The 24544-nt window shown below is 45.8% G+C and overlaps 1 protein-coding gene across 3 annotated transcripts in view; it reads right to left on the bottom strand.

The window, feature by feature from the left end:
* Nucleotides 1-4552: 4552 nt before the first annotated feature.
* Nucleotides 4553-24544, bottom strand: part of GALNT6 (polypeptide N-acetylgalactosaminyltransferase 6) — a 64509-nt gene continuing 44517 nt past the window's right edge. For all 3 annotated transcript variants that reach the window (XM_080994610.1, XM_080994609.1, XM_080994611.1), the window contains exons 6-11: nucleotides 19440-19557; nucleotides 15968-16168; nucleotides 13716-13847; nucleotides 10571-10672; nucleotides 8756-8908; nucleotides 4553-6499 (exon numbers count right to left, since the gene is read on the bottom strand). In XM_080994610.1, the coding sequence (XP_080850736.1) occupies nucleotides 6386-6499; nucleotides 8756-8908; nucleotides 10571-10672; nucleotides 13716-13847; nucleotides 15968-16168; nucleotides 19440-19557 (820 nt within the window). In that variant the 3' untranslated portion in view covers nucleotides 4553-6385. The remainder of the gene's footprint in view (nucleotides 6500-8755; nucleotides 8909-10570; nucleotides 10673-13715; nucleotides 13848-15967; nucleotides 16169-19439; nucleotides 19558-24544) is intronic.

Below are 24544 nucleotides of genomic sequence, written 5' to 3'. Positions count from 1 at the left end.
ACAGTTTCAGGTTAAGAACAGACCTCCAGAACGAATTAAGTTCTTAACCCGAGGTACCACTGTTCTACAAAATAAAGAAGGAACAAAGTAGTCCAATATACAGTCTTATTTTTCTGTGAGGTTGCAGTTTTCCACCATCGGAACTTGCTGGGAAATGGCATTAACCTCCGGTACAAATTTAGTTTGGTTTGAGGAAGTTACCTGAAAGAAGAACTTACAGGGGGAAAAAATTCTTATGAAGTCAAACACTATTAAAGAAGAAGAAGAAGAAGAAGAAGCCGCCAAAAACCAACAACCCACCAACACCCAGGGTTGGGGTAAAAGGAACTGTAGTTGTGGGAGCAGACAAAGGCTTGAGGTTGTACAGCAGCAAACAAGTTGAGCATCTCTGCAGATGAAAGTTGTGTTTTATGTTAGTCCACACCTTGACCTATGGGTTGTATTCAGGGGCTCAAGATCCTTACCTCCTCCTCACATAAGTTGATAGATTGCCAGTAGAATATCTGCATTTTGTGAAGAATGCTGGGCACCTTTTTTATTTTTTAAAAAGACAAATCATGATAATGATGATGGACCAAGCTAAAATGGTGAAAATGACCAGGAAAATCAGAAACTAAGAAGATAGAAACTTTAACAAGGAATGGGGAAAATTATAAGTTATCTAAGAGAACACTGAAAACAACTAAAAACTTTGGCAGGTTCATAGCAACACTTGTAATCTATGAAAAACTAAGGTAAAAAAGGGTTTTTAAGAAAAATGGAGCAATTATAAAATGCAGTAGAAACATTTGACAATGCAAACCATGGAGGGGGGGGAATCCTATATGTTAATGATTATTGTTTAAATTCTAATGTATATTGTAAAACTGAATATATATTTTTTTAAATAAAAAAGACAAGTCATAACAGTTACTTGGGGGTGGTAAACCATGGCAGTTAAACTTAGCAAAGTTTGTAGTGCAGAGGCTCTTCGTGACAAAGCAAAATGAAACAGCAAGCTTCTGATGTGATCCTGGAGCCCCCCCCCCCCCCAGTTTCTCCCAGCCAGTGGACAGGGGCTCCTGGGTGGGGGGCAGCAGTTTTGGGAAGGAGGCAGTTGGGCTCTAGGAGTCCTCACATCTCTTGCCCCCAGCCTTACAAGTCCTTCCTCTTGTTGCTTTCTTCAGGCAAGCTTTTGGGTAGGTTAGAATCCACCAGTTTCAGCCCGCCTTCATTCATAGCCAATTGTTGTGACTTTGGATTTATTGTACAACAGCAACCACCTTAGCTGGGGCATTAGGGGGACTAGTGAGCACATTCTAAAGTTTGAGCTAAGATTGGCCAGAGGCGCAGTCTCGAAACCAGGCCCTAGTACGTTGTAGGAGCTATAGTAGAAGCACCTCTAACTCTGGGTCCTCCCCCTGCCAGAGATGTAACAGGGATTATTGTTGGGCAGGATCTGACCAGATGGAGGTAAAGCACCAAGCTGCATGTAGCCTGTTGAGACTTGGGACTTAGCTACATTAGTAAAAAAAACAACAGCGCTTTGAATGCATTATAAACATGCAACACCAGATGGCACTGGAGAGCAAAAAAAAAATTATTTGCTATTTTACATAGCGCTTTTTTTCTTTTGGTATAACAATTTAATTTCTGGCTTATTATAGTGTTTCCTGCCTCCCTGTGTGTAGATCTGCCCTTGCACTTTGAGAGAGATGAAGCAGTGCCAATGTCACAGCTGCCAAGGGGCGGTGACACCAGGTGGAGATGTGAGAAAAGAAGGGACAACAGAGCTTTCTTCCAAGACAGTTCAGAAAAGAGGAACAACCCATTTATTTTTAACTATACTTCATGCTTCTTCAGAGGGAACAGAGGTGAGTAACCATAATTCCTAACGTGATCAAAAGCCATACCCATGTAACCAGAAGCTAAGTAAAGAAAAGCAATTTTTTGCTGTTACCTGCAAGAGATGTGCACAGGTTCCCCCCCCCCCCAAGTTCTCTTGGACTTCATAACCCTCTGTATATATTTTTACAAAGCCACTAGCAGCCTCGTAGCTGGTGTAGCTTGGGAATTGGAGGGGAGGGAGAAATCAGTGCAGTTTTGAAAGGCTCAATCTGCCATCTTGATTCAATATGGCACCTAATTGTATGTAAACGTAGACAAAAACCTGCTCCTTTATCTCAGGAACCACCATGAAAAGAATTGGTCACGATACCTTGAGAGGTGTCCAAATGGACAACCTACTGTCCAAAACACGTATCAGATTGGAGCAAAGACCACACTAAAAACTAGTACAGTCGTACCTTGGTTTTTGAACAGCTCAGTTCTCGAACATTTTGGGTCCTGAACGCTGCAAACCCGGACATGGTTGTTCCGGTTTGTGAACTATTTTTGGAAGCCAAACGTCTGATGGGGCGTCCAATTGCAGGAAGCTCCTGCAGCCAATCAGAAGCTGCGCTTTGGTTTCCGAACGTTTTGGAAGTCAAATGGACTTCTGGATTCCGTTTGACTTCCAAGGTACGACTGTATTGAGATGTTGTGGACTGCTCATGACTGTCCCATGTCTCTTTCCTCATGCGTCATCTGCTAGTGCCCACTGCGGTCATTCCCCAATCTGAGGTCCCCCCAGATGAAAAATTCATGGGGAGAGCTATCAATGGCTACTAGTCAGAGGCAGTAATGCCTCTGAATGCCAGCTGGAAACTGCAGATAGATTCTGCTTAGGCATCTGGTTGGTCACTGTGAAAACAGGATGCTGGACTGAATGGGCCCCTGGCCTGATCTAGAAGGTTCTTCTAATGTTCTACATGGGGCTGTTGTCTGAGCAATATGTCTACCTTGTTGTTGTTGTTTAGTCGTGTCCGACTCTTCGTGACCCCATGGACCAGAGCACGCCAGGCACTCCTGTCTTCCACTGCCTCCCGCAGTTTGCTCAAACTCATGCTGGTAGCTTTGAGAACACTGTCCAACCATCTCGTCCTCTGTCGTTCCCTTCTCCTTGTGCCCTCCATCTTTCCCAACATCAGGGTCTTTTCCAGGGACTCTTCTCTTCTCATGAGGTGGCCAAAGTATTGGAGCCTCAGCTTCACGATCTGTCCTTCCAGTGCGCACTCAGGGCTGATTTCCTTCAGAATGGAGAGGTTTGATCTTCTTGCAGTCCATGGGACTCTCAAGAGTCTCCTCCAGCACCAGAATTCAAAAGCATCAATTCTTTGGCGATCAGCCTTCTTTATGGTCCAGCTCTCACTTCCATACATCACTACTGGGAAAACCATAGGTTTTACTATACGGACCTTTGTTGGCAAGGTGATGTCTCTGCTTTTTAAGATGCTGCCTAGGTTTGTCACTGCTTTTCTCCCAAGAAGCAGGCGTCTTTTAATTTCATGGCTGCTGTCACCATCTGCAGTGATCATGGAGCCCAAGAAAGTAACATCTCTCACTGCCTCCATTTCTTCCCCTTCTATTTGCCAGGAGGTGATGGGACCAGTGGCCACGATCTTCGTTTTTTTGATGTTGAGCTTCAGACCATATTTTGCACTCTCCTCTTTCACCCTCAGTAAAAGGTTCTTTAATTTCTCCTCACTTTCTGCCATCAATGTTGTGTCATCTGCATATCTGAGGCTGTTGATATTTCTTCCGGCAATCTTAATTCCGGCTAGGGATTCATCCAGCCCAGCCTTTCGCATGATGAATTTTGCATATAAGTTAAATAAGCAGGGAGACAATATACAGCCTTGTCTACCTAGACCTATGCAAACTGATCCTACTTGCTACCAACCACCCCATGGGCAGTTCAAAAAGACACACCATATGGCTAATTGGTTTTGGAAACGAAGAACCTTCAGAAAGCAGATCTTTCAGAAGCATTGCAGCTTGCTGTTCCAATAAATAAAAAAACAAATTTGAAAACCCCAGGGCCTGCCCAAACTCTTGGGTGTGCCTAAACCAGCTTTTTGGATCCCAGACATTATGTGAATTCTCTTGCTTAGTGGTGCAAAATTATGTGACTGGGCAATATTTCCAGAACAACACTTTGCAGCATCATTGCTGCTGTTCTTATTTGGATGTATGAAAATACGTCCCACACATATATTGTCCTGTGCCCTTTTGCTGATAAATGTTGTGGTCACTGGCAACCGCATGAAAATTAATGGTTCTGGAGATAAAAGGGCAGGAAAATGGTTGCCAGTTTGGAATCTCTCCACAGACCCCAATGGCTTATGTATAAATATCCTCCAATGTTTGACTCAAGATATGAAATACTCAGAAGCAATTAAAAAGTTCGTTGTGTGGCAGTAAGGGAGCAACACCCAACTTCCATGGGGTCTGATATACCCAGCCAAAATAAAATTCTTTTTTTTAAAATTTTTTTGGAGTCCAGCATATTTATACAGAGTACACTTAAAACATGAGGACTGATCAAAGGGAAGACTTGAAGCTAATATTTTTCTCAAAAGCAGCTTCCAACATTAGCCTGCTATTTAACACTCTCTCTCTCTCTCTCTCTCTCTCTCTCTCTCACACACACACTGTTCAAGAGCAATTTGAAAGGAAGCAAAGTCACACAAGATTCTCTTGTAAAATAGAATTTTAAGTTTTATTATTTCCAGTTGTAATTTACCAAGGCAGGTCTTTGCCTTTCAGCTAAAGCCTTCCTGGAAATGAACACAATGGGAAAACCAATGTCACCTCTGCATTCAAAATCTAGGGAAACAGTCAGCACCTTTGGTCTTTCTTCAAAAAACCCCACAAACAAACGGCTTTTAAAGTGTAGTGTGCTCAAAAACACCCAATTCTTAGGATGTTCTAGAGGTACATTTTCCTTCAAATTCATCTCTACACTTTGCATTAAATGGACAGTGCAATAGCTAATCGAGCTATGGATAAGAAGAGGCTCATTGTGAAGTCACGACGAAGCTGCTGCTTTGTGGCTGAACAGCATCTTGGGCTTGCATTTGGGGGAAAAAATAAAAAACCCCACCTCCAGTGACACCCAAAAAACAAATAAGCTAATTTTTCTTAACAGCATACAAAACAAATGAGGAAGACAGGGTTTTGCTCCATCAGGCAACTGCAACTAGCAGTATATCATGTACTAATTTACTTCAGCAGGTGTTTTTGTAAAGACAGGCACGCACACACTCATTCCCTGTTGGGTAGTCTCAACAATCCCATCCATGAAGGTGATTCTGCAGGTTTCTGCAGCATCTGTTCCCTCAAAGCAAGCAGCTTCTCCATCTGGTCTTAAAAAATATAGGCACATTAGCAGCTTTCCTCGCTCTAAGGCATCGCAGTGTACAATCAAGGTAATGAGAGGATCAGGAAGTTGTCAAACCGTGCAGACTACACAAACAGGTGGGGAAGGGGTCAAGTTCATGTCAAAGGCCTCTGGAGGTCTGGATTGCAGCGATCAGAAAGGCACACCAGGTCCCTGGGAGTCGTAAGGAAGGGCCTAGCAAAAATGCTACCCTTCCATCATTCCTTTGCTTGAGGTCCAGGGAGTACATCTCCCCTCTTTGGTAAAGGGATTAAGCTGCCTTGAGGATGCTTTAAAAAAGAGAGAAAGACTTATTTGCAGCACGATGGTGAGAGGCCTGACGAGGTAAGGCACTGGCAAGGGGCTGTGCAAAGAGGTGAAGATTTCAGCCACAAAACAATACCACACTCCAGTGTTCCACTATTGTAAAATGCAGTCCTAACCTACTGAAACTTGGGGGGGGGGGGCAACAGTTTCTGCACTGCCCACCGGCATCAGTGTGCAAGATCTTTGGGGGGGGGGGAACACAGCTGAGAAACTCTTAGAAATGTCCCCCCAAAGTCTTTACAATGCAGTTTCTCCTTCCACAGTCTCCGTGTGGTCAGAAGATGCTTTTCCTATGTAACAGAGTTTAAAGTCATTCTTATCTTTGGCATCAGTTATTTTCTAAACTATCCCACAGGTAAACTATTTCTTAGGACAGGCTCTGCAGCTCCGCAAGCTGCTACTTTCTATGCTGCTCACAGCATACAAAAGTTAAGAGGGAAAAAAATATTTTACATCCTATCAAGGCCCCCCCCTTTAAATCTACTGCAAAATAAAACCACCGTTGTTGTCCGTCTCACAATATGGAGCTTTGATTGACAATACTTATGGTACTCTAAAGGGCAAACTCACCAGCTTGGAATTTTACTTAATTAAAAAGAACTAAAGATACACCAACGGTTTGCTGTGTCCTCTTTGACCATCCCATCCCACAAAGGCACAAAAGTGTTTTGTAAGTCAAGTGTGATTACGCAGCATATTTGACTGGGTTCCCTTCTTTCTCTGAACTTGCCCTCTGTCTTCTTGGTAGTGGAGTTAAGAGAACAGAAACTTTCACAAGAGGACGTTGGCAACAGGCTACGTGGTCTTGGCCAGGATTGCTTAGCTGAAGTACCAAAGCTGATGGGGATCTGCAGAGTTGCAGGAAGCCATGGAAGGATGCTCTCCCCTTGCAGACAGACATTTGTTAGATGCCACATTTTTAAGGAGGTGATCCTAAAAAAAGAAGGAATTGAAGAGCATTGCCTTAGATCACTCCAAAGCCCATCCAAGCCCAGTATTCTATCCCTAAGAGAAGTAGGAGAGATTCCTATGAGCAATTAGAAAAGGAGAACACAAAGCTGATAGATTTTCCCTGTATCCTCACAGAGTGTGATTTATGGATATTATACCACTGTACCTATAGCTCAGCGGGACGTGGGTGGAGCTGTGGGTAAAACCTCAGCGCCTAGGGCTTGCCGATCGCATGGTCAGCGGTTTGAATCCCCGCGGCAGGGTGAGCTCCCGTCCTTCGGTCCCAGCTCCTGCCCACCTAGCAGTTCGAAAGCACCCCTAAGTGCAAGTAGATAAATAGGTACCGCTTTATAGCGGGAAGGTAAACGGCGTTTCCGTGTGCTGCGCTGGTTCGCCAGAAGCGGCTTAGTCATACTGGCCACATGACCCAGAAGTTGTACTGGCCCGTATGGGCAGTGGTAACTTTACCTTTACCTATAGCTCAAGGTCGTGGGTGGCACTGTGGGTTAAACCACAGAGTCTAGGGCTTGCCGATCAGAAGGTCGGCGGTTCGAATCTCCGCGACGGGGTGAGCTCCCGTTGCTCGGTCCCAGCTCCTGCCCACCTAGCAGTTCGAAAGCACGCAGTGCAAGTAGATAAATAGGTACCACTCTGGAGGGAAGGTAAACAGCGTTTCCGTGCGCTGCTCTGGTTTGCCAGAAGCGGCTTAGTCATGCTGGCCACATGACCCGGAAGCTGTACGCTGGCTCCCTCGGCCAGTAAAGCGAGATGAGCGCCACAACCCCAGAGGTCTGCGACTGGAACTAATGGTTAGGGGTCCCTTTACTCTTTTACCTATAGCTCACAAGGCTTCCAAGGAAGTCCAGCACTCTAGGAATATGCAATTCTTTGGGGCAGCACCAAATGCCCCTCTTGAAATTTGCCTGGTATTTGCTGGGGACAAAGTTAATTGGTTTTGGGGGTGGAGGAGGGGAAATATTTGCAGTGTTTCTGAAGTAAGGGGGGTGCACTTACCATAGCAAAAGCATCCTCTCCCCTCCTGACTGTGGGGAAAATATCTGCTACTCAAGTCAGGTTTTTGTTGTTGTTGTTTGTGGCAAATGACCATTAACAAGGAAAATGTTAACTCCTGTTGCTGCTACCATGGACAGCAGCAGCCAGGGGACAAGACAGGAGTTCTTCTGGGTGGTCAGAGAGTGGCTACAGCTTCCTGCACTCCCCTGAAGGCCAGAATATCCCATAAGCATGTTTGTGGTGAAGAATTGTGGCTCATTTGACATTTCCCCCAATTCTGGAAGTTTATTGTTTATTTTTTTAAAAGGCTCTCCTTATCCTTAGCACCATGGTCAGCATACCTCACCGCTGCCAAAACACTGTGAATATGGCCACCCCACAAACAAAATCACCCTGTTGGAGTTCTGCAGACTCACTTGCCCCCTCCAAAAAACAAGAGCCAGAAACATCTTAATTCCAGTGTTTTTCATCACAGCCCTATTGTTTAAAGCGAGATTAAAACCCTGTCTTTGGCATCAACCATTTTCAGACAGGTTATTAAGCATACGTGTTTATTTAGCTAAGCTCATTTGGCTCTCATGGGGAGGAAGGACAGGATATAAATGGAATAAATTAATAAATACTAGTTAGTCAATGAGAGACTTGCCCATCCATGAATTTTTAGAATGACTTTTTTTTTTGAGACCATCACCAGACCAGGTGCTAGAGCAGGCAACCCCAAACTCGGCCCTCCAGATGTTTTGGGACTCCCATCATCCCTAGCTAACAGGACCAGTGGTCAGGGATGATGGGAATTGTAGTCCCAAAACATCTGGAGGGCCAAGTTTGCCTATGTCTGTGCTAGAGAAACATGGAACAACCCAGCAAACAAACAGCATTGTGAAAATGGAGTTCTCTCTCTTCCCCACTTCCCCTTCAAAGCCAAGAGGGATTGTCAGATCCTCCTTTGTGGTGGCTGCTGCAACTTCTCATTACAGCACACCCCAAGCCCACACTCAATGGCTGCTCTCAGAAGGAACTCCTTGCTCTCCAGAAAAAATGGCAGAATAGAACTGCCCATTATGTACTTTGGCCAGGCCAGGCCAGGCTGTAGCCAAAGCAGCAAGGGATGTCTGTCTGGCAAGAAGTGGATGACCGATGGGGGGGCAAAAACGGGGGTTCCGAGAGCAAGAGAGAAGCACGCCGCTCTGAAATCTACCTATGTCTATAACTTAAAGCACTCACATTAGTCAGTTCCCATTCTTCATTTTCCGGCACCCGGGAGTGCTTCCCTGTATAGTGGCAGTCTCCCAGTTCCACGGGTCCCATCTTGGAACGGAGGCAGAGCTGCTTGCCGATGTTGTGCCGCAGGTCTCGCTGCGATGTGTATTCAAAGTACTGAGAACGACACACAAAAGAACAGCCACCGGGGAGTTGCTAAGAGGCCTTCCTCATCAGAAAGCAATTGAGAGGAGAAGCTAAGGGGTTTTTAGTAGCAATGTTACAAGGAGTATGTAAAAATGGACTGCTAACAGATGAGAATATACAGTTATTACATATTAAGACAAAGGACTAAGATAAAAACAAAGAGGGAAAGGATTTGCTGAATTAACTTACTGAACTGGAATACAAAAAGGGGAGGTGTGAGGAGGTCAGGGAAACAAGTGAATGAAAGACAAGATATGGAAAGATTGATTTGTTTTTAATTGTTTTTACTTTTTTGTATTTTGTATTCTCTTTTTTCTCTTTTTTCTCTTTTTTCTTTATTATTATTATTATTGTAACTTTTTTTTTTTACTTTTGAAACTTTAATAAATATCTTATTAAAAAAAAAAGAAAACAACTGAGAGGAGTCAGGCTTTTGCTTTGTTCTGGAGTAGAGCGGTTTATTTTTACACGTCAAGAAAACGTGGATGCAAAACAAAGTGGTAGGCAATCCCTTTCCAGTTTTGTAAAACTGTTCTCAACTGTTTTGGGGAACAAGTCTATACAGTTGTACCTTGGTTGTCGAACTTTATCCGTTCGACTCCCGGAACCGTTTGAAAACCAAGGTGCGGCTTCCAATTGGCTGCAGGAACTTCCTGAACTCAATCAAAAGCCGCAGAAGCCGTGTCAGAAATTTGGCTTCTGAAAAAGGTTTGCAAACCAGAACACCTGCTTCTGGGTTCGGGGAGTTCAGGAGGCGATTTGTTCAGCTACTAAGCCGTTTGAGATCCAAGGTATGACTGTAGAAGGTGTATTTTGATTAATGCAGTGTTCTTTTTTCTGTTTGAAAAAGGAAACCTAGGGAAAAAATGTGGGTAAGCTCTTACACTAGGAAGGTAAAGGTAAAGGGACCCCTGACCGTTAGGTCCAGTCGTGAACGACTCTGGCGTTGCGGCACTCATCTTGCTTTACTGGCCAAGGGAGCCAGCATACAGTTTCCAGGTCATGTGCCAGCATGACTAAGCCGCTTCTGGCAAACCAGAGCAGGGCACGGAAACGCCATTTACCTTCCCACCGGAGCGGTACCTATTTATCTACTTGCACTTTGACGTGCTTTCGAACTGCTAGGTTGGCAGGAGCAGGGACCGAGCAATGGGAGCTCACCCTGTCGTGGGGATTTGAACCGCCAACCTTCTGATGGGCAAGCCCTAGGCTCTGTGGTTTAGACCACAGCGCCACCTGCATCCCTTTATACTAGGGAAGTAATTCAGACAGTGCAGAACTATCTCTACAGAAGCACCTGTTTGCCTGAAATCATAGAGCAGCAGAAAACTGCCAGACTGCAGTCCCTGAAAGCATAGCCCTGTGGTGTGTGTTCAGACATGAGAAGAGACATGGGGGGCTGTCCAACGAAGCAGTTCCATTTGCACAAGGACTTTTGGCTGCGCAGTAGAACATCCCCTCCATCTCCATCTTTCCCTGTGTACCCACTAAATCTGTTCTGAGGTTTCTTCCAGTTCCCCAGAAGGGTTGGGAAAGCGCATGAGAGGAGAAGGAAGGGAAGTTTCATTGCACAAATGGGAGTGTTTTGCTGGATTCCACCCTAAGACTGGACTTTTCTCATGAATTCCATACCTGATTGCCTCCCATCCCATGGCAGGGGTACATGATGAGCGGCTTCCCTCCATGGTTGTTCTCTCCAACATCCAGGCAGCGTTTGGCACCCTCATTTCTAATCTGAAAACAATACAACACTGTCAGGGGTCCATCTACAGCCGGAAGCAGTACCTAGGTGCGAATTTGCCTAAATATTCAGAGACACAGCCTTGTTGACTCTGCACTCTTTCTGTAAGCAGTGTGCAGTCCCGAATTCCCCCCCTTCAGCCCAGCTAACCTCCCACCTCTCTCAAAGCAACTATATCTAACTTATCTTCCATTTCTAGCTACTAGCATACCTAGTTCCTGCTCAAGAAACAAAAACTGTACCACTCCTTTGCAACATATACACCCTTTTTCAAAAACCCTCCCACTAGGTTTCAAATCAGAATATTCTAAGTTCTGGAGACAGTGAAGACCATTAGACTGACGGAGGGAGGGAGGGAGAGAAGCAGGGGCTTAGGAAGGGAGGTGGTGGGGGCGGACCGCCCCGGGTGCCCTCACTGAGGGGGTTGACATTCGGCACGCCACCTGCCCGTGACTCCCAAGCTTACCCTGAGCCATCGAGGTAACAGGGGGAGCTGTGCCGCTTTGCCGGCGCTGTTCCCCCCTTCCCCCTTCATTTTGACAGCTTGGGGGAGGCTTGGGAGTTGCGGGCAGGTGGCGCGCTGAATGTTCGCCATGGGCGGCTCGCTCCATCCCCAGCTGCAGGGACCCTGAGCGGCTATTCCATGCCTGGGAGGACACACTCTGCACCACACACCCCTTGGGAGCGTGCCCGCTCTGGGCAGCGCAGGCATATGCTCCGCTACTGGAGGGAAGGAAGGAGTCAAGAGTTCATAAGCTGAGAAGTAAAGGTAAAGGTAAAGGGACCCCTGACCATTAGGTCCAGTCGTGACTGACTCTGGGTTTGCGGCGCTCATCTCGCTTTATTGGCCGAGGGAGCCGGCGAACAGCTTCCAGTCATGTGGCCAGCATGACTAAGCCGCTTCTGGCGAACCAGAGCAGCGCACGGAAACGCCGTTTACCTTCCCGCCGGAGCGGTACCTATTTATCTACTTGCACTTGGATTTGCTTTCGAACTGCTAGGTGGGCAGGAGCAGGGACCGGGCCACGGGAGCTCACCCCGTCGTGGGGATTCGAACCGCCGAGCTTCTGATCGGCAAGTCCTAGGCTCTGTGGTTTAACCCATAGTGCCACCTGCGTCCCTTAAGCTGAGAAGTACAGATTGACAAAGCAAAAATTAAAGCTTTTGAAGGCTGGTTAATGCAGGGTTTGCGTTCTGTAGCAAAGCCAAAGGGCAGCGAATAAAAGACACATCCAGATTTCCTTTTCTGCTGCATAGGTCTCTTCTTTAAAGCTCTGTGTCCAAGTGCTCCCCCTCCTGCCTTGGCACTTCCCCCCAAAACCTGCTGAATCATAGCAAATGACAATCTGGGGGAAACCTGAAGTGCCCTTTGTTGTGCTTCAGCTTTAAAGCATGGCGTTGTGCTTGGAAAGCGCAGGACAAAAGATATGAGTCGATGTGTGAAGACATGCATCATTTTCACATGGTGGAGAATCAAACCTATTCCCGGAGTTTCACTCTTAGTCACATTGGAGTGGGATGGAAGATTGGAAATACACAAGCAATTTTAAATGTTTATACATGTAGGTTTTACAGGCCTACCATCTGGATTAGGAACATAGGGGGAAGCGGGGCACATTGATGCACCAACAATATTTCAATATCGAGAAATGTTATTTGTGTTGCGACATCACTAAAACGTGTCTATACATGTGTGAGTACAACAGTTGCGACTGTGCCGCCCGCCAGTTAGCCGTTGGCGTTTGACAAGAGTAGGTATGTTTTTAGCACGGCCAACTAAAAAATTACGTGAAATGTAAAAGTGTTCCAATGCTGTTTTATGTCGTTTAGTTACGATTTAAAAATACCCAAAGGTAAGTTATTGCACTCAGTAGTCAGGATTACACGTGATTTTTAAGTAAGTTCAGTGGTTTTATTAATAATTGTTAGGTGTGGTTTTTTAAAAAAATATGTCCACTGGGGCACTTTGATACACTAAGACACGGGGCACATTGATACATATAAAAGTGCCCCACTAGTGTACAATAGTGCCCCAATATACAAGTTTGCATGAAATCTCTAAACTCATTAAATTTGAAAAGAAAAAAACTGTTGTTTACTACGTGGCCAAAGTCATTTCTAAATATAATATGACCGATTATCAAGTGTCATATCTCAGGAAAAAACCAGGACCTTGTATGTTTGTCAAACATCATCTCTTTGTACTTTTTCTATTGACTTAAGTGGATATAATGTGAAATAGAAGCTAAACGTTAAGTAGTTATCTTATTTTTTATAAGCATTTTGTTTAAATTACTATTTTTTGAACTACCTAATGTGAGTTCTTATACTTTTTAAGTTTTTCCAAAGTTTTTTTTTAATGGATAGATGTTTGAGGAGAGATTAATGTAAGTTTTGATGTTTTGTTAAGAAAACCTGCCATAAAGTCTATGATATGTGTGAAACACTTTTAGTTTTGACACGTAATTTAAATTTTAAGTAGCAAATTGTAAGGCTGATTATGATCTCTCACAATAAAAAATGTTTTTTCATTAAATTTTTGCAAATAATTACTATTCTCATACAATTTATGCTTTGTATCAAAGTGCCCCATCGGTGGGGCAGAATGATACAAACCCCATTTTTTTTTACTGAAGTCATTATATTCTCATTATCTTCTAACTTTAATGGTTCTTTTGATTGCTATTATAACATTGATTAGTTATGCCATGCATCAAGCAAAAAATAAAAAATAAAAAATTATTTGACTCATTTTTGTTACATAAAATATGAGATTGAATTTTTCTGTATCAATCTGCCCCACTTCCCCCTACATATATTCTCAATCCGAATCTGGACCAGATACTGGCATTCTGAGCCAGTCCTCACTGCAGAATATATTATGAACCAAGGAAGGGCCAAGTGGAAAATTTGGGGTGTTTCTTCCTGAGGCATCTGGCGGAACGTGGTTGGATATAGAAGGCAAGGCTAGATGCTCCTTTGCTGTGGCCCAGAAAGAACTCTCTCAGGCAATGAACACGCCAAACCCGCACTTACAGCTCCGTAAAACGCCGGCGTAAGGTCTGGGATGAAGATCTCAGGATAAATGGTTTGTAGGTACCAGGTGAAGTTCTTGCAATGTAACCGCTCCTTCAGCTCAAGCCTCTCAGCGAGGTCTCCATACGTTTTCTGACAAGGCACAGCATGGTTTGTTTGTTTTTAAAGTATCAGTTCATAAAAAGGAGACACTATCACTGCCCACCCTCCTTCCTGTATAAGGTAAAGGGACCCCTGACCATTAGGTCCAGTTGTGACCGACTCTGGGGTTGCAGCGCTCATCTGGCTTTATTGGCCAAGGGAGCCAGCGTACAGCTTCTGGGTCATGTGGCAGCATGACTAAGCCGCTTCTGGCGAACCAGAGCAGCACACAGAAATGCCGTTTACCTTCCCGCTGAAGCAGTACCTATTTATCTGCTTGCACTTTGACGTGCTTTCGAACTGCTAGGTTGGCAGGAGCAGGGACCGAGCAACGGGAGCTCACCCCGTTGCGGGGATTCGAACCGCCGACCTTCTGATCAGCAAGTCCTCGGCTCTGTGGTTTAACCCACAGCAGAACCCACCAAATCTCTAAATGAATTCTGAAAACAAACAATTCCTTACTTTATTTTTTTATTTGCTTAAGACAGCGGTCAGCAAACTTTTTCAGCAGGGGGCCGGTCCACTGTCCTTCGGACCTTGTGGGGGGCCGGACTATATTTTTTGGGGGGGAAATGAACGAATTCCTATACCCCACAAATAGCCCAGAGATGCATTTTAAATACGTAAAAGCACACATTCTACTCATGTAAAAACACCAGGCAGGCCCCATAAATAACCCAGAGATACATTTTAAATAAAAGGACACATTCTACTCATGTAAATACACGCTGATTTCCGGACCATCCGCGGGACAGATTTAGAAGGCGATTGGGCCACATCCGGCCCCTGGGCCTTAGCTTACCTACCCATGGCTTAAGATGCGAGAAGGGCTGTCTTAAGCATATGCGGCGCTGGGGTGGAAAGATCCGCACGGTGCGCCCCCCCCCCCAGTTGCCCAGTCCCAGGCACGCAGGAGGACGGAGCTGGCTGGCCGCTTCAGCGTCTCGCTGGTTCAGTCGCCCCCAAACTCACAGCGCAGAGCCGGCTGCAGCAGAAGAGCCCGCTGTGGCGCTCTGACCAATGGGCAGGCTCTTCCCTGGACTCAACTCTCGGCCCCTGGACTCTCGGCCTGGCGCCCCTGAGAGCCCGGCGCCCGGGTGCCCTGCACCCCTAGCGCCTATGGGTAAGATGGCCCTGGATGCGAGCTTAAATCCAAGGTAGGCCTCAGCCCTGGGCGTTGCATGAGGAGTCTGCAGAGGCTTAGAAGGGCTCCACATTGCTCTCCTTTCTAGACTTCTGGAGGTTCTTGAGGGTAAGTTGCCCCCAACTGCCACCACCTGGCAAGGCCCCAGCAGATCTCTCCCTGCTCCCCAGCCTATGCTTGGGCACTTCAGGGGTCAGAGAGGAGCAACTCTCAGTCATCCAACCACTGAAACAGTGGAACGGTCTTCCTTGAGAGGTTGGACTCTCCTTCCTTGGAGGTTTTTTAAGCAAAGGTTGGATGGCCATCTGTCATGGATGCTTTAGTTGAGGTTCCTGTATTGCAGGGGGTTGGACTAGATGGCCCTTGGGGTCCCTTCCACCTCTACAATTCTATGCTTCTATGAAATGCCCATACAGTCATACCTCAGGTTACAGATGCTTTAGGTTGCACGATTTCGGGTTGCACACCATGCCAAACCCGAAAGTACTGAAACAGGTTACTTCCGGGTTTCAGTGCTTGCACATGTGCTAAATCGCACTTTGCGCATGTAAAGAAGTGCTGAATCGCAACCCGCGCGTGTGCAGATGCGGTGCTGCGGGTTGCGAATGTGCTTCCTGCACGGATCACGTTCGCAACCCGAGTGTCCACTGTACAGGGCTTTTTCTTGCCTTGGTGAGGCTCCCTGCAACTATGTTTGAAAACCCTCTTCACTACAGCTGAATCAGCTCTACATAGAGAAATGAGAAGACGCTATGTGACAACTCTGAATCAGACCTCCCCAAACTGTTGTCCTCGAGATGTTTGGACTGCAACTCCCGTCAACCCTGATCATAGACTCTGCTAGTTGGGGCTGATGGAACTTGTAGTCCAAAAACTGAGGAAGGCTGCTCTAAATACATGCTTGAAAACAAGGGACGGGCACTCCTGATCCTTCAGAGCAACTTCCAGGGGAAGTTGGCTTACATACCTCTCTAGCCATCTGGGAGGCCTGCTGGTTCCTTCTGTAGAAGATTTCCTTGTAGTCGTCCATCCAGACTTCCGCCAGACGCACCTGGTTCCTGGAGATGACTTGAGTTCCTTTGGGGAAGGTGTGGGGACTCTTGGAACGGAACACGTGGCCAACCACGGAGCAGGGGATGATCTCCAGCTGGCCCCCACACTGCCAAACCTGCAGAAAATATATGCCCCCCATGCCAACAGAAAGCCTTAATTTGAGCCTGCCTGGGCCAAGGTGTGAAATGTGTGGCTCTTTTATGCCTTTCTCTTCTTTAAGGGAGAGAATCAGCATCACAATCATTAGGAAGCTGCCTTATATGGCACTGGTCCATCTACTTTAGTATTGTCTACACTGACTGGCAGCTGCTCCCCAGGCTTTCAGATTAGAAATGTCCCCAGTACCTGGAGATCCCATTGATTGAACTGGGACTTTGTGCATGCAAGGCAAATGCTCTACCACTGAGCTACAGTTCTTCCCAAAGAATGCTTTCCCCCTTACCAAAGATCACCCCTCCCCAACTCACACACAGGAGTTTGGATATGATATCCCGCTTTATCACTACCCGAAGGAGTCTCAAAGCGGCTAACATTCTCCTTTCCCTTCCTCCCCCACAACAAACACTCTGTGAGGTGAGTGGGGCTGACAGACTTCAAAGAAGTGTGACCAGCCCAAGGTCACCCAGCAGGTGCATGTGGAGGAGCAGGGAATCGAACCCGGTTCACCAGATTACGAGTCCACCACTCTTAACCACTACACCACACTGGTTCTCACACAGGAGAGAAGCTGACATGGGCACCAGTTCTTCTTTCCTGGGTGCATGTGGGAAAATAGCAGCTTTGGAACGGTGGCATGGAGAAAATGTTTGACACTGCCTCTCTCACTCTGCACCATGCTTGAAAGTCCAGTCACCAAAGCTGCTGTTGTAATGGGGAACCAGTAGCCTTCTGGACACTGGTCAACTCACGCTAGTCATCAAATCATTGAATTGTGGAATTGGAAGGGACCCTGGGGGTCATCTAGTCTGACCCCCTGCATTGAAGGAATCTCAACTTGACATATGACCATCCAACCTCTGCTTAAAATCCTCTAAGGAAGGGGAGTCCACCAACTCTTGTGTGAGTCCCAAATGGTCAGGAGTGATGGGAATCAGAGTTAAATATCTGGAGGTCCACAGGTTCCTCACCACAACTTTAAAAAGCAAGCTATCATTTGTTCTATCATATGTGGTGGACTTGTAAAAGGGTTAAAGAGTATTGGGGAATAATTTGTAATGAATTGAAAAAAATGTTTACAAGTACTCCGCCCCCCAAAAAAACCCAGAAATCCTTTTCGTTGGGGATAATTCAGATGGAAATTCCCAGGTGTCAAAAAAGGCTATTTATGTGTGCCACTACTGTGGCCCGTGTTTTGTTGGCCCTAAATTGGAAAACGAGTGAGGTTCTAACTAAAGAAGAATGGCAACTTAAACTGATGGAATACACGCAGCTGGCAGACTTAACTTACAAAATAAGAGCACAAGAAGAATATACATTTAAAGAAGATTGGAAAATGTTTACTGAATATATGAGTGAAAGTTGTGTACATTTGAAAATGCTGGCAGCATTAAGATATATTCAACAGTGTAAATAAGTTTTGATGGATGTAATAATGGGATACTGAATGGTTTAGTTTATGTAAAATATGCAGGGCTCTATGGCATGCAAACTGAACAATGGAAGGAGAAGAAGGGAAGTCATTGACATTTTAAGGTTGTTCAAATGAATATTCTAAAATACAAAATAGAAAAATGTAATAAAAATTATACAAAAAACAAATTAGCAAACTGAAACACAAATTATGCGTTTCACATGTCATCTACCCTTGTGTCACGACCATGAATGCTGCGATTCAGGTACAGAATGGTTCTGCCAGCAAGATTCAGAGAGCTCCAACAGCACCAGAGTCTGAGGAGCAGAAATCCCGAGATCATCCTCTTCCCCATCAGCCCCTTCAAAGGAGCCTAGGCCCCACACCCAGAGCTGGTGACCCCAGTGAGGAGCTAAAGGGCCTCTTCACCAACCCAAGGATTCCTTATGCCCCAAAGGACACATTCCACTCTGGTACGGATGAAACTAGGCCCTACCTTGGGGTCCCACTTAGAAGTAATCTGGACTTTGCCACTTTGAGATTTGTCTAGCTAGCAACCAGGGGTGGGTGAACATCACTAGGGTGACACAAGCAGCTGCAACCATGCTTAATGTCGCTGCAACAGAACATGTTGCAGCTACTTGCTCCCTTCTGCTAGTTGGCTTTGGGCACATTATAGACCTGAGTATACCACTGAAGGCACGACCAGGCATTTTTGTGGGTGTGCATTGGCAGTCTTGGATAGGAGATCCCTGGCTCTCTAAGAAACTTCTATACCCACTTCTGATTTCCCTTGCAGCCACAGGGTGGCACTCCAAACAGCTTTTAGCCTTCGAAAGCTGCTTTTCAGACGGGGCCCTTTTGAAAATTAACATTTATGTTCGTAAAACCACCATAAAGAGCTCCCACGTGATCCACTCAAGCTTTTCATTGCAATAATGAAAGAAAAAATACTTCCCCTCCTTAAAAAGGATTTCAGTTATTTCCTTTACTTTATATACCCATATCTAATCTGTAAATTTTACCAAGTTTGCAATATCCCAGATTTTCTTACACTTTTCTAGTAATTCTAAGGGAGCATAACTCTTTCAATAATGTGTAGTTGTCACACTTGCTGTGAGCAAATTCAGAACCACATTGCTGCTTGCACACATCCTTTATCAATAGAAATTGAAGGTATATACATGGAACTGCTATTTATGCAGAATGTGTGTTTTATCGCAACAGGAACGACCCTCTCTTCCCCACCCCTTTTTCTCCACGGAGGAAGAGTTTGGAAGATTTTGCTTCCAGTTTTGGTTAACTACACCTTCCCTGTGCCATCCAAATCCAACAAACTATGATTAATCTTAACTATGGTTTATTTTAAACAAGCCAGCTTTGAAACTGTGGTTTATGAAGCTGGCTTATTTCAACAAATCACAGGTATCATCAACCACAGGTTTAGGGTTTGGGTGCAATGTTAAATTATGGTTAATTGAAACCTGAAAAAAGACATCTCAGGGGAGGTAAGTGAGCCCAGGGAGAGACTAGGCTTGCTCACGTCACAATCCTTTAGTTTTGATTTTTTTTCCTTTAAAGCAGCAAGACAACCCAACCCTAATGGCAACACATTACAAAGCCAACGATGGAATGTTGTTTCTCATCCTCTCCCCGGGATTGCCTTGTTGGAGAGCTGGTGATTGATTGATTGATTGATTGATTAATGAAGGAATGAATGAAAGATTCCCTGTGCTGCAAATATGGTATAGTTGGAAAATACGCCGGGCCAGCCATAGCTGTACTGCAATTAGGATATTGTACCTTTCCTTCTTACCCGAAAGGACATCTCCACGTTTTCCCCACCCCAGATTTCCATCTGATCATCATAAGAGCCGATGTGCTCAAAATAGGACTTGGAAATGGCAAAGAGTCCGCCAGCAAATGTGGGAGTCCTGCAAAAAGGGAGAATTGTGAGTATGTTATTCAAATTCCAGCAAGAGAGATACTTAGCGAAAGGGAAACTGCAGCATCAATCAGTGCTCAAGATCCTCTCTGAAATTCCTAGTTTGATATTTAGGGTATATAGACCTACGACTTGTTCCTTACACTGACTGGGAGCTGCATGTATCAATTTCAGTCAAGCAGGTTCTGCCCACCTCAGAATACCATCATTACAGGAGATCGGATCTGTGGCGAGGAGCCAAGGCTTTTCTTGCAATACCCCTGAGGCTCAGGGAGAAGATTCAGGCAACTCTGCAAGGGACCTCCATTTAGGCTAGCTTTCTGAGGAGTTACCTGTTGGTGCTTCTTTTTGCTGTTCTGTTGAATTACAGTGGTAGAAGAAGAAGAAGAAGAGTTTGGATTTGATATCCCCCTTTATCACTACCCGAAGGAGTCTCAAGGCGGCCAACACTCTCCTTTTCCTTCCTCCCCCACAACAAACACTCTGTGAGGTGAGTGGGGCTGAGAGACGTCAAAGAAGTGTGACTGGCCCAAGGTCACCCAGCAGCTGCATGTGGAGGAGCGGAGACGCGAACCCGGTTCCCCAGATTACAAGACTACCGCTCTTAACCACTACACCACACTGGCTCCCTCGGGTTAAGTACTTAATATACTTAATATTACCTTGGGTTAAGTACTTAATTCGTTCCGGAGGTCCGTTCTTAACCTGAAGCACCACTTTAGCTAATGGGGCCTCCTGCTGCCGCCGCACGATTTCTGTTCTTATCCTGAAGCAAAGTTCTTAACCCGAGGTAATATTTCTGGGTTAGTGGAGTCTGTAACCTGAAGCGTACGTAACCTGAAGCGTATGTAACCTAAGGTACCACTGTAGTTTTTTTAAAAAGAAATTTATGCATATGAATTTTGTATGTGTTTGAGAGGTGCATTTGCTTATGATTGCTTATATCAAGGTCCCAGTAGTCTGCCGTCCCAAAATCTAACTACTCCCACAACTGATGCTCTTACAGACCGCTGATCTGATCCTTGGAACTGTATTTCGAAAGTATTAAAACCAGGTTCTAAGCTATGCAACAGGGAGAATAAACATGCATTAAATAAAACAGAACAAGAAGAATGTGTGAGAACAAGGGTCAATAGGACTAAGAGAACATCAAAGGCCTAGAGGAAGGGACAGTTGACACCATTGCCCATCCATTGCTTCCATCACAGCTGTTGCTGCAAATCTCAAGGAACTGCAGGCTATCCAGATGCCCAAGATGTTCTTCAGGAATTACTGGGTACAAAATCATGGCTGGAGAGCATGCAAAGTGTGTAGGGTTATTTTCCAACATGGTCCTTGCAGAATCATTTAAAAACCCTGCACTTTTTGTGCAACTTTTCCAGTCACCACTACCTTCCAAACTTTTAAAAATAATATATTTTTGTTGTATGCTATTTTGTCGTGTGCTATTTTACTTGGCGTCCTGCTGTCAAATAGTTGTGAGGAATGGGCAAGTTGATTGAATATTTTAAGAACCAGTATAAACAGATACATAGCTTAGCAGGTCTCAAGTAAATCTAGCAGAGTTGAAATAGATAGGGTATTTAATAGAGAACAAATTGGATGATTAAAAAGATGTGGATTACACAGAGTACTGGAAAAGCAAAGGAACCAGGAAAACCGTGGAAGGGAAGTCATATGGTATATGTATATATGCTGAAATAAATAAATAAATAAATAAATAAAATTCCTTCCAGTAGCACCTTAGAGACCAACTATGTTAGTTATTGATATGAGCTTTTGTGTGTATGCACACTGTATTTGGTATGAAGCTGTAAGTGGGACAGGGGGAAGGGGGAGGGGGGAGGGGGTTAAATATGCTCTCTGTTCCCATTTTTGAAAATGCAAATAATTAAAAAATAAGATGTGAGGATTTAAATGTTTTAAACAGCAGAAGCTGACCGGTGTGCCGCACATATGCACACACACACACACCCTAGAAATTCCAAACTCTTCATTCAAACTGAAACTATGAACAGCATAAAGTTTCATACGCTTATTTTGCTTCCAAAAGTGCATAGAGCCCAAGACATGGCGTTGTATCCAATTTCAGCCATGCTCAGAGCAGACCCACTGCAATTAATGGACATGGCTGGCTTAGGTCCCTTCATTTCAGTAAGTCTACTCTTGAGAAATGGACGCGGGTGGCGCTGTGGGTTAAACCACAGATCCTAGGACTTGCCGATCAGAAGGTCGGCGGTTCGAATCCCCGCAACGGGGTGAGCTCCCGTTGCTCGGTCCCAGCTCCTGCCAACCTAGCAGTTCGAAAGCACGTCAAAGTGCAAGTAGATAAATAGGTACCACTCCGGCGGGAAGGTAAGCGGTGTTTCCGTGCGCTGCTCTGATTTGCCAGAAGCAGCTTAGTCATGCTGGCCACATGACCCGGAAGCTGTATGCCGGCTCCCTTGGCCAATAAAGCGAGATGAGCGTCGCAACCCCAGAGTCAGTCACAACTGGACCTTATGGTCAGGGGTCCCTTTACCTTTTTACTCTTGAGAAAACCAGCAGCAACCAAGCCCAGATGTGTTGAAGGAGAGGGAGAGCTAAGGAGGAGAACGTGAGGCAGGCCTTGGCTGATCACATCAGAAGCAGCAGGAACAGCCCCAGTGCTTAGGATGGCGCTCAGTCACTAGGAACTTTAAGGCAGAGCCTTTTGGAGGCAGACAAGCCCTTCATTCAGCCTCAGGTATCATTACGATAAATGCATATTGCCAAGCCAAATTTGAGAGCACTTGGGGACGAAGCTTTTCAGTCTGCCCTGCTCCTTTCGCAAGAGGCATTTCTTTCTTTCTTTTTAAAAAAGAGAGAAACGGAGATCGGAGTCGAAAACTTGCTTCAACAAGGTTCACCCCCACCTCCTGAAACACAGCTCTGTTCTTACTAAGGCGAGCAGCGCAGATTAAGAGCCGCTGACAAGCCAAGCTGCCAGCCTCTCTCCCTCTCAGAATATGGAGCAGCAACAAAAAGGAGTCCCTGAGCCCCTTTCACTGGGGGCAGAACAGCCTCCCGTCTGACCTCTGCACAAAGAGGAGCTGTACTTGAGGCCAAAAGGAACAGGGGTTTTGTCTCGCTGGTGCAATGGCGAGGGCTGGAGGGCCGGTATTAAATGTCTTCCACTTGATGAATTCAAGGTCATTTCGAGCTTTAAGAGGTTGGGATACTGGTTACCTTAATGACTCTGCAGCTGCCCACTGCCAAAACAGACAAGAGGCTGGCAGGCTTTGAAAAGAGAAAGGAATAAACCTTGGCTCTTTCATGTCACGGCCTTCATTATCCTGGCTTTTGTACAGCAAAAAGGGGGGAAGGGGAGGGGGAGTCCTGGCATTGTGTCTCATAAAGAACTTCCGAGTATACCAAGTGGTTTATAATCCTTATATCCCAAGGAAGCGCCAGGAGGTAGATCACATTAATTTATATTTTTCTAACGGGGGTGGTGGTACGCTAAGTGGGGATCTACAACACAAAGTTATATTGTTGGACTTCAGTTCCCAGCAGCTCCAGCTGGCTTGGCCAATAGTCAGGGATGATGGGAGATGAAGTCCAAGGGTTCCTCATCCCAGCAATTCAAGCCTGGCACTCGCATGCAAAGTCATCTCTAGATGACTGCAGTACCAAAGGATGACTTGTGTGTATGAATGGGCCCACTGCACAGAAAGAACTGATTTCATCATTATACCCTCAAACACATTGCTTTTCAGTGTCGTCTGTTCCCACACTAAACTGCAGGCATCCAAGCCGGACAAAGGTTTCACCATAAGGTGCTTGGAAAAATTAAGAGTGATGTGCAAACACGGCTGACCCAGATCTCAGGGGTCATTTACACCAAAGGTTGCCTCAGCCACTAGAAGAATTACTGGGTACAAACCTACATATCTGTGCAAGAGGTTTCCCCCACATTTCCTTCAGCCAGCCTTTCACTTACACACCCATTTATCATGTTCCGAATTGTTCTCAAAGCCACTCCACCTCTGCATACCAGAATTCCTTTGCTATTTTGTTTGCAAGGTCACTTATAGGTTGGAATACATGGAGGGACAGGAAGGACTGAGAAGCTCCTGATTCCAGCGGCGTAGCGTGGGTTGTCAGCACCCGGGGCAAGGCAAGTAATTTGCGCCCCCTAACCCCTAACCTGCCGCCGCTGCCAGCTTCTTCTTGCTGCTGCCTGGTCTGGTCTGGTGTGGTTCTCTCCCGCGCTCAGCGCTGCGCTGGGCGGCCGCTGCACTGTCCCTCCCCCAGATAGTCCCTCGCTCTCTCTCCGCACCGCACACCTGGCACCCACCCCCTCCACAGTGGGCGGCGACCCAGCGGCTCGGATCGAATTTGCACAGCCAGCACTGCAGTGAGAGAGAGTGAGTGAGCCAGGTAGGGGCAGAGAGCTGCGAGTGCGAGCGCGCCCCCCCCCAGATGTTGTGCCCGGTGCGGCCGGTCCCCCCTGCACCCCCCACGCTACGCCACTGCCTGATTCTGCCTGTGATTGCTGGTTTTCTTTTGGCTCAATTCCACCGCTGATTGCCCTAGACTTTTTTATCCCACGGTGGCTGGCTTATTGAAAAACCAACTGGAAAAAAAGTGGCTTTTCCAAATCACCATCAAACCATTGTTTGAAAAATAAAACGCCTGCGAATAAAACTAGTTCCGAAGGAAAGAAAAAACACAAGTTTTGAATTATGACATTCGGGCCCCTTATTTGTCTACCTTAACTATTCCAAAACTCAGACGGGCCTTTACATTGGCCAGACTAAATATGTTACCCTCAGCTGTTCTTGAAGGTAGATATCAAAAAAATTCATTTCAGAACCGGCTCTGCCCCTGTGGAGCTGGCTACGTAGAGACTGTGTCACACGTTCTCCTGTCTTGTTCCCTATATAAAGATCTCAGGGACGAGACCATCACGCCGCTCCTATCTGCCATCCCGGGCCGCTCTTGTGAAGCCAAAT

Source organism: Podarcis pityusensis, assembly GCF_964106645.2.
Source record: "Podarcis pityusensis genome assembly, chromosome: 2".
In the NCBI taxonomy this organism is placed as follows: Eukaryota; Metazoa; Chordata; class Lepidosauria; order Squamata; family Lacertidae; genus Podarcis; species Podarcis pityusensis.
The sequence above is the reverse complement of the archived record's forward strand: the minus strand, read 5'-3'. Positions and strand labels throughout refer to the sequence as shown.